The sequence below is a fragment of the Rhinoderma darwinii genome, chromosome 1 (assembly GCF_050947455.1).
Source record: "Rhinoderma darwinii isolate aRhiDar2 chromosome 1, aRhiDar2.hap1, whole genome shotgun sequence".
Lineage (NCBI taxonomy): Eukaryota > Metazoa > Chordata > Amphibia > Anura > Rhinodermatidae > Rhinoderma > Rhinoderma darwinii.
This window is the reverse complement of record NC_134687.1, coordinates 635,912,667-635,923,019: the sequence shown is the minus strand read 5'-3', so window position 1 is coordinate 635,923,019 and position 10,353 is coordinate 635,912,667. Positions and strand designations below refer to the sequence as shown.

General features: G+C 41.7%; 1 protein-coding gene across 1 annotated transcript; it reads right to left on the bottom strand.

Moving 5' to 3' along the window:
- Positions 1-6,311: 6,311 nt before the first annotated feature.
- On the bottom strand, positions 6,312-7,700 carry LOC142669460 (uncharacterized). Its single transcript, XM_075847106.1, has one exon. The coding sequence runs from the start codon at positions 7,489-7,491 to the stop codon at positions 6,433-6,435; it is 1,059 nt and encodes a 352-aa protein (XP_075703221.1). The 5' UTR covers positions 7,492-7,700; the 3' UTR covers positions 6,312-6,432.
- Positions 7,701-10,353: the final 2,653 nt, after the last annotated feature.

Sequence of the window (10,353 nt, the reverse complement as noted above, 5' to 3'; positions counted from 1 at the left end):
TAAAGGAGCAATTTATTGTCCAAGTGATCAATGGCATGTTTTAATTGAGCATAGAAGAACCTTTCCTTTGAGGATAGATCAAAAACCACTGAAAGTTACTCCCATGATTTATTTTTTCTTTATCAACAATTTTTATTAGAGTATAAAACATAGCATATAAAACATCTCACAATATCACAAATATAATATGCAATGAAATCAAAACTGTACAAGATAATTTTACAGAGACAGAAGAGTAATTTGAGGCGGTAACCTCGCAGACATAAAAAAATAATAACAGCTAATGGGAAGTAGCAGCACTATAACCATAATCAAAAGTAGTGCAATACGTAGGGAAACAAGTCCCAAGAAACTAATACCAATAATATGTTAAGTGTGAAAATTCAACATACAAAGTTACAAAAAACACAAAGACAAGACAACAAAGGGAAAAACAAACAGACAAAAGCGGCAGAGAATTTGCGTTATGAGCATTCAAAAGAGGCCATCCAACCAGAGAAGCAAATCAGCGCCACCCCGAAAACAAAGACCACACTGACCAAGTTTGACCAAAGACTTCGGATTTACCCCGATCAGCAGACATCAACTCCTCCATTCTCATAATACCGTTCATCTCCGTTACCCATTCCTGCAAAGAAGGCACATTAATGAACTTCCAATGACGTGGTATTACAGTTCTAGCTGCAGTCAGAAAATGCCTAAAGACGCCCCTTTTGAGGTGTGGGAGTGATCCAGGAACCATGGAAAGCAATCCAATAGAAGGAGAAGTAGGGACATCAGTGCCAAAGAGCTTATTTCCAAGATCAAAAATTTTCCCCCAAAAGGGACAGAGCTTAGAGCAATCCCACCAAATGTGTAACATAGTTCCAGGAGCATCCCCACACCTCCAACAATCTGCAGACACATCAGGAAATATCCTATGTAAAAAGGAAGGGCAACGGTACCAACTTCTGTGAATTTTATCGTTTTTCTCTTGAGCAAAACAGGAAGTCGGCAATTTATGGGCCAAGTGGAAAGAAGTCTGACAATCCTCAGAGTGTTGAACGCCCATTTCCCCATCCCATGCCTTGGTGAACGCCAACTCAGAATAAGAGTAACCAGGCCGGAGGATTCCATGTAAAAAGGATAGCATATGAGATGGAGCAGAAGACAATGATAGATAATGTTCCAAAGGAGTCTTATCCTGAAGCAACGCAAGACAATCTCCCATGGAAGAGAGATAGGACCATAATTGAAAATAGGACCACCAAATTGAGCGTCTCCCCAGGCAGGCCTCAGAGACAGCAGCAAGCGACAAAATTGCACCAACAGGTGTAAGGGTCTGAGCTAAGAACCCCCGTCCTGTCTCCCCCAGCAGAGGAATGTGTCCACACCCACGGGCGGAGGGAAGGAAGGATTATCAAAAAGAGGGGTGAAAGCACCTGGACGGTGAGCAAGGTCCAGAGCACCAATGAGCCGTTCCCAAACAACAAGAAACTGATGTGTGAGGAAAGGCAAAGAAGACGCGAGTCGCTGTGAACTAGTCAACTAAGGCAAAGAGGACAATGCAAGAGAGGACATACTTTTATCAATGCGCACCCATTGCTTACCAGTATCTGAGCGGAACCAGTCCTCCAATCTCATGATGATCGCAGCTTGGTGGTAACGTTTGAAGTCCGGCAAATCCACCCTCCCCCTCCAATTTAGGCCGGCTAAGGACAGAGAATCTATTGCGAGGCTTAGAGGAGCCCCACACAAATTTGGTTATGGCCCTATGTACTGTCCTGAAGAAGACTGTGGGAACCACAATAGGGACAGTCTCAAATATGTACACATTTTTTTACAATATATCCATTTTAACAGTGTTAATACGCCCAAACCACGACATGTGCCCGCCCCCATACGCCTCTAAATCTTGTAAGGTACACTGTAGGACAGGAGTGTAATTTAGGGTAAACAGATCAGACAAATGAGTGGGGATATGTATCCCCAAGTATTTAAATGACGTGAGCTGCCACTTTAACGGGAAAACCTGAGCGAGATGAGCAGCAAGAGGAGCTGCTAGAGATATATTCAACGCCTCTGATTTAGAGTAATTGACTTTAAAATTACTCAAATTACCAAATCGCTCAAACTCCCCAGTCAAAGACGGCAAGGAAATCATAGGATCAAGTCAGGCAAGAACGTAGAAAGGCGAGAGACAATCAATTTCACAAAGAGTTTCACATTTAGCAAAGAAATGGACCTAAAGTTTGCACATTTTGTGGGATTCTTACCCAGTTTTGGCAGAAGGGTAATGTGAGCCTCTAGAGACAGAGGCGCAAAGACACAAGAGGAAGACACGGAATTAAGAACTTTTGTCAAAAATGGAGCAAGTTGATCCATAAAGGGGTTGTCTGAGATACCATCGTATTTTCAAAAACCCCTTTAATTCATGTAAGTTATAAATGCAAATACTGTACATTTCTAATATACTTACGTTTTCCAAAGTGGCCCCGTTTCCAGATCCTGCCGTCAGGAACTTGACTGTTGACGTCTCTCTCTGCTCCGGATCTGCCGCTTTGTTGATCTTGGATTCTTTGCGGGTATACGACACGTCACTTGTGACGTGGTGTATATCGGCTTGTTCTGCTGTAACCCGCATTCGCGGCCCCTGCGGTTATCTCGAGAACAGCAGGGACCGCGAGAACAGCAGTGACAGCGCATGCTCGTTACGGGCTGTGAAGCAGAACAAGCCGATATACACCACGTGACAAGTGACGTGTCGTATACCATCCGAGGTCTCTATGGTTTGAGACCATGTGATCGGTGAAGGAGGCTGAAAACGTGACGTCAGAGCTCATGTGATCAGAAGGAAAAAAGAAGCCAGAGCAGAGAACAGAAGCAAGATTGCACGGGTAAGTATATTATACAATTGTAAATTTAAACCAGAAAAAGAAGAAAAATCACGACCAAGTATTTGCAAAATTACAAACAATCTTTATTTCAGTCAAAAATACACAGAAAAAACACATTACAACTATACACAGTGTGAGACAGTGACAGGTAAAGTCATTGAGGGAAGGTACATTTCCCCTAGAATCCTGTCATATGTATCCTAAGCTCCAGGGAATGAGTAGTTCTTGCATTGAAAGCTCTAGCTTTCCAATCTCGGCTTAAGGAAAAGCCGGAAAAAGGGCCTGGAGTTGGATTGGAGAAGAGCAGGGCGGGTTCCCCAATCCCTAGTCCATCTCTGTTTGTAGGACAAGGCTGCTGCTCAATTAGCTGCACCTGTAGCCTGTGTATAAAAAGGTGCAGACACAGTGTGTGGGAGTCTCACCCCTGACTCAGACTGGAGACTACTAAGGCTGGAGTAGCCTGTATGCTATGTGAGTAAAGACCTGTGTTACTTTGTGTCCAGTGCCTGGTAGGAAGGCACTTGGTATAGTTAGATAATATCTTGTTTAGTTAGTGCTCAGATGAGCAGGATTTATTTTGTATTTTGCCTTGTTGTACAAGAGGCTGTTTCTTTGACAAGAATAAAAACATAGGCAAAGCCCTGTTATGACTTTTAATGCACGGTGTCCCTGTCTCTGGCTACAAAGAAACCGCTGTACCAACCTCTCCTGATGCTAAACCCTCATAACAGTAAAAAGAATAAACCCTCATAAAGAGATGGAGTCCGAACATGAAAGCAGCCTGGTCCCCCAGATGTTAAAATGGTCAAAAATCCCACAAAAAGCATAAATCAATATTTTTAGGCAGGTGCTAAGCCTAGTACATTTGCACAGATAGATACCTAATAAAATACATGCAAAGTGCAGTCATAGGCAAACTAATGAGCAGTATACCTACACCTACGTAGTGGAAAATGAGCAGATCATCAGGACCGGGAGGGGAGACCGCTGCCAGACCCGACGCGCGTTTCGCTGGTGACGATTAATTTTACTACTTTTTGGAAACATGACATCGGGACCATTATTAACTTTGACAAGAATGAGAAAGAGAGTCAGATCCAAAACAAACCATTTACTCCCACCCCAATTGCCAGGCTCTTTAGGAAGAGACAGAACCTGGATTAGACTACTCTCAGACGTTGGGCTATCTGTAAGATTAGTTGGGCATCAGGGGTGGCAATTTGGATGAGGCTCTCTTGAAGAGAGAGAGAGCAAATGGATCTTTTGCATGAACTTTTTCTGATTGGCTCCTATTCCTGTCAATCAATCAACTGACCTATTTGCGGGCTGCTGGTTTGGCGGTCGCCACCCCTAGAAGAAGCCAGAAATGCCAGCGAAACGCATGTCGGGTGCTTAGTTACAATTTTAATCAATCCAATGTTAGGCTATAGTAATCTCTCTGCAATATAGCAATCCAGCCTACCTCCACATACACAATCACCCAATGTGTCCTTTCCCTTCCCGTGATCTACGGTCATCCTAACAGTGGGAATTCCCGAGTCACAGCTGGGCTGATACAGCCGCTCTGACACACATCTCAGAGCGGCTTTTCCAGTTATCTGTGCCTTTTCTCCTCCCTCTCCACGCTTACCCCGAAAGTGGGACTCAAGGAGTGACAGCTGAGCTGAAACAGCCGCTCTGACACACTACTCAGAGCTGCTCCTCCAGCTCACGCTCTCTATCTCGTTGCTCTTTGTGATCCTTACAAACACAGACGGTGTCACTGCGGGTTCACACCGGTCACTGCTTCTGCATGTGGGGCCGCTCCACCGTTGGACTTCATTCTTACAGTCCGGTGGAGAGGCTTCGCTAACATGCAAGCACATACAGGGCAATTCTATATCTAGCCCACACAATTTCTCAAGTGCAATGCAATCACTGGTGTGTTGAGGACTACTTCGATGACAGCATTTTTTTTTTATTCTCAATAAAATGGTTAATGAGGGTTGTGTGGAGGAATTTTATTTCAATAAAATATTTTTTCTATGTCCTTGTATTTATTTTAACTTTATTACTACTGTTTTAGTAATGGCCGCTGGCTGATTGACAGCGTCCATTACTAAGGCAGGGCTTAGTGTTAGCCAGTCCAGAGGTTAACACTGGGGTGGCCGCTGGCTGGTATTACTAGGCTGGAAAAGCCCAAAAACAGTGGCTCTTCCAACCCTGGTAATGCTAATCTGCTGCTGCTAAGTTGTATCTGGCTGGTTATGAAAAATGGGGGGGACCACACATAGTTTTTTCCAATTATTATTATTATTTTTTTTTTAAACAATGTTGGGTGCCCTCTTTTTTTCATAACCAGCCAGATACAACATAGCAGCAGCAGCCTAGCATTACCAGGGTGGGAAGCCCCACTGTTTGTGGGCTTTCCCAGCATAATAATACCAGTCTGTGGCCGCCCCTCACTATAGATGGTCAGGTACTGGAACGCACCCGGCTCTTGCCGGCACCCCTGGTGGTGGTGGGTACCGGGGTAATAATGGGGGTTAGGGTTAGACTCTGCACCAGCTAACATTAAGCCTCGCCTTAGTAATGGATGGTGTCAATCAGCCAGTGTCCATTACTAAGGGGGTAGTAATAAAGTTTAAAAAAAATACACAGACATAAAAAATATTATATTGAAATAAAAAAAACACACAATCCTCAATAACCATTTTATTGAAAATAAATGGCACAGTTTTGCCGCGATATTTGCAATTGTGGCAAAACCGCACCATTTTAACCGTGATTAAGAAAATCACGGGAAAAATGGGCCGATATTGACACGATTGCGAAAATCGCAGCAAAAAACGCAACAAATTCGGGAAACAAATGCAAAGTCATGTAAACATGAGTGATTGGGGAAGCACTTTCTGTAGTGGTCTTCACAGCCCTCTGCAGTCTCTAAGGAGAAGGGGAATCGCTGATGATCGGACTGCAAACTGCAGGTACTGTACCCGTTAAGGTCTCAGGAGATGTCATGAGTGGTGGGCGGGATCTTCTCTCCTGGGTGGAAGCAGCTGACTTCTTTAGAGTTCCACGGTCTCCGGTCTTCATGCTGCTTGTGCAGCAGCCTCATATCATTGTTTAACTGAGGTGGTGCGAGCGGGCCCTCCTGGATTTGGCACCCGGTCGCAAGTGCGACCCCTATAGCTACGCCACTGACTGGAGGTACTTCACACTATTGTGTTTTGTCCAGTTTCTCTCATTGCAGAGCGTTTACAATTCATATGGACCGATTTTCCTTCATGTTAGTGCAGAATTAGGGGTCATCTGAACTCGGTACATCATACTCACATTGGATATTTTAATAATTTATTAATCTATTTAATAAAGGTTTTTTATTTTCAATTGTTATTCTCTATAGAATCACACTACTTTCGCGCTTTCCCATTATTAATTGCTATTTGTTTGTAAAACATTTTTCACATACTGAAACATCAAAACGGCTTCTCTCCTGTCTGACTTCTCTGATAATCCCAAAGTCTCGCTTTACTAATAAAACATTTCCCAATTCTTAACATATATATGGCTTTTCTCATGTGTGAATGTTCGCATGTGCAACAAGACTTGATTTATTTGTAAAACATTTCCCACATTCTGAACATGAATACGGCTTCTCTCCTGGGTGACTTCTTTTATGTATAACAAGATGTGAATTATGTGTAAAACATTTTTCACATTCTGAACATGAATATGGGTTCTCTCCCGTGTGACTCCTCTTATGTATAACAAGATGTGATTTATTTGTAAAACATTTCCCACATAGTGAACATGAATATGGCTTCTCTCCTGTGTAAATTTTCTCATGTGTAACAAGATTTGATTTATCTGTAAAACATTTCCCACATTCTGTACATGAATACGGCTTCTCTCCTGTGTGACTTCTCTGATGATCCCGAAGCATGGATTTAGTAATAAAACACTTCTCACATTCTGAACACAAATACGGTTTCTCCCCTGTGTGAATTCTCTCATGTATAACAAAACATTTCCCACATAGTGAACATGAGTACGGCTTCTCGCCTGTGTGAATTTTATTATGTCTAACGAGAGTTGAGTTATCTGTAAAGCACTTCCCACATAATGAACATGAAAATGGTTTCTCTCCTGTGTGAATTCTCTCATGTATAACAGGATTTGATGTATTTATAAAACATTTTCCACATTCTGAACACACATATGGCTTCTCTCCTGTGTGAATTCTCTCATGTGTAACAAGATGTGATTTATTTTTAAAACATTTTCCACATAGTGAACATGAATATGGCTTCTCCCCCGTGTGGATTCTCTCATGTCTAACAAGACTTGATTTATCTATCAAACACTTTCCACATAATGAACATGAAAATGGTTTCTTTCCTGTGTGACTTCTCTCATGTACAACAAGACTTGATTTATGTGTAAAACATTTCCCACATTCTGAACATGAATATGGCTTCTCTCCTGTGTGACTACTCTCATGTATAACAAGACTTGATTTACCTATAAAACATTTTCCACATTCTGAACAGGAGTATGGCTTCTCCCTTGTGTGAATTCTTCTGTGCGTAAAACGACCTGAGTTATTTGTGAACTGTTTACCACATTGAAACATTTTACCCCCTCTCTGAGCAGTACTGATAATAACAATCGGTGATTGGTCCGGAGTAGATTCCTCATGACTAGGAGAATTATATTATAGATCTGTACTGTGAAGTCCTGGATATACATTAGGGTTAATTACATTTTCTCTCGAAGAGTGCTGCATAATATCTTCATCTTCCACTTTAAAATTTTGTGACAACATTGAATTTCCCTCAGTGGAATTTTCTATTGATATAATAAAAAAGTATTTAAAAAAAAAAACAACAAAAAAACACAGTTATAACATATATAACTTTCCTATTAGGCTGGAAAAACAGATTCAGCTTTTGATGCATTGTGAAGTGCAGATTTTGAGCCTAAGCCAGAAGTGGATTCAGCAGGAAGGAGAAGTATAAGCTATTCTTTTGGAATCCACCCCTGGATTTAGCTAACTAATAATAATTTAAAAAAAAAAGCTTCATATAACACTTTCAAATATACACATACTATATTTAACATCTGGTCTACACCCAGTCACCACTTTTATAACGTAAACCTTAACTTGATAACATCCAAAAACGTGAAAAGCACAACCTGGTATGGCATCACTTTAATACAACTTAACTTACTATTATTAAAAATCTAATCATCGCCACAGTCTACATTTAACAAGGTCATGTGCCATGGGACTAAGCAACATCTCAAGCTGAATTCACGGACTTGACAATGAGGTCTGTATATCCTAATAGCTGCAGTCACCAGATCTCAATTTTATAGAGCATCTTTAGGATGTAGTGGAATAGGCAGAGTGCTGTTATCAATCACAATCTGTAATAAAGGTTTCCAGTATCTTGTTATATCATTTTACTAAGAATTCAGGCTGTTCTAAGAAGAAAGAGGGTACTACCTACCAAAACTTTAAAACCAGTTTAAAAGCTTCTTAAAGGACCCTTAACCACTTCCCGCACCTTGACATAACTGCACGTCGATGTGTGCAGTAAGTTTGCGCACCTTGACCTGCAGTTACATCTGTGCTTTGACAGTTAACCACCACGCGGCGCTACACCGCAGCGACGGTTAACTGTGCTGCATTCCCCGTTGCCGATCAGTGGCCCATCGCCGCTGATTTCGGCAGTTAACCCCTTAATTGCGGCGTTCGATTTTGAACGCTACAATTAAGGTGTTTAGCGCCGATCGGCAGCCCCCACGTGAAATCACGGGTGCTGGCGATAGTACCCATGGCAACCGGACTCCAGACAATGGCTTCCGGGCTGCCATGTACAGAAGCCTATGAGGATCAGCCGGAGGGTGGTCGTCGTAGGCTTCCTGTCAGTGTGACTGTTACGTCACAATGACAGTTACAATACATTACACTACGTAGGTAGTGTCATGTATTCCAGCAGCGATCAGAGCTGCAAGTCTAAGTGTCCCCTAGTGGGACAAGTGAATAAAGTAAAAAAAAGAATAAAAATGTTTTAAAAAAAGTGTAAAAATATAAGTTATAAACAAGAACTGCTTTTTTTTCCTATAGTAAGTCTTTTATTATAGGAAAAAAATGAACACGTAAAAAAAAGGAAAACATATCTGGTATCACCGCGTTTGTAACGACCCCAACTATATTATTTTTCCCGCACGGTGAACACCGCAAAAAAAATAAACGAAAAACCATGCCAGAATCACTATTTTTGGTCACCACCCCTCCCAAAAAACACAATAAAAAGTGATCAAGAAGTCGCATGTATGCCAAAATAGTACCGATACAAACTACAACCCGTCCTGCAAAAAACAAGCCCTTACACAGCTTTTTTGACTAAAAAATAAAAAAGTTATGGCTCTCAGAATATGGTGACAAAAAAAATAATTTATTATCTAAATAAGATATTTTATTGCGCAAACGCTGAAAAACATAAAAAACCCTATATACATATGGTATCGCCATAATCGTACCGACCCGCAGAATAAAATATAATGGTCATTTATAGCCCAGGGTGAACGCCGTAAAAAATAAATAAAAATCATTGTCAGAATTGATGGTTTTTGGTCACCTGGCTTGCCGAAAAATGGAATAAAAAATGATCAACAAAATCGCATGTACCCCAAAATGGTACCAATGAAAATTACAGATTGTCCCGCAACAAATAAGCCCTCATGCAGCTCTGGTGGTGAAAAAATAAATAAAGTTCCGGCTCCCAGATTATGGCAATGCAAAATGTGCAGAGCGTTCCAAAAGCGGATAGGATCGGGTGCCATTTATAAGTGCGACACTGGCCACATATCTGCAGATTATTATTTATTTACCCCATTATTATACCCTCTTATTATGCCCTGATGTACTCTGCCCAGCCTACATATGCCCCCACATTATAAACTGAAATACAAGCAAAACGCCAGAGCTTCTACCAAGCTAAATCTGCGCTCCAAAAGCCAAATGGTGTCCCTCCCTTTTGAGCCCTACAGCGTGCCCAAACAGCCATTTACGTCCACCGATATGGCATCGCCATACCCGGGAGAACCCGGTTAATATTTTATTAGGTATTTGTGACACAAACTGGGCACAACATATTGTGCACAAAAATGGCATATCAGTGCAAAATTGTAATTTTCACTCTGCACCATCCACTGCGCATTAAACCCTTCGCACACCATGACTTAATAGCATGTCGTGGTGTGGGGGGTGATATATGGAGCGTTTCACGTGCTGAGCCCGCGCCATGAGCTGCGGGTGTCAGCTGTGTATTACAGCTGATACCTGGGACTAACGGACAGAAACAGCGATCACGCTTTTACTGGAGCCTGTAAAAACGACAATATACTGCAATTCATTAGTATTGCAGTGTATTCTACCAGTGATCTAACAATTGCTGGTTCAAGTCTCCTAGGGGGACTAATAAAA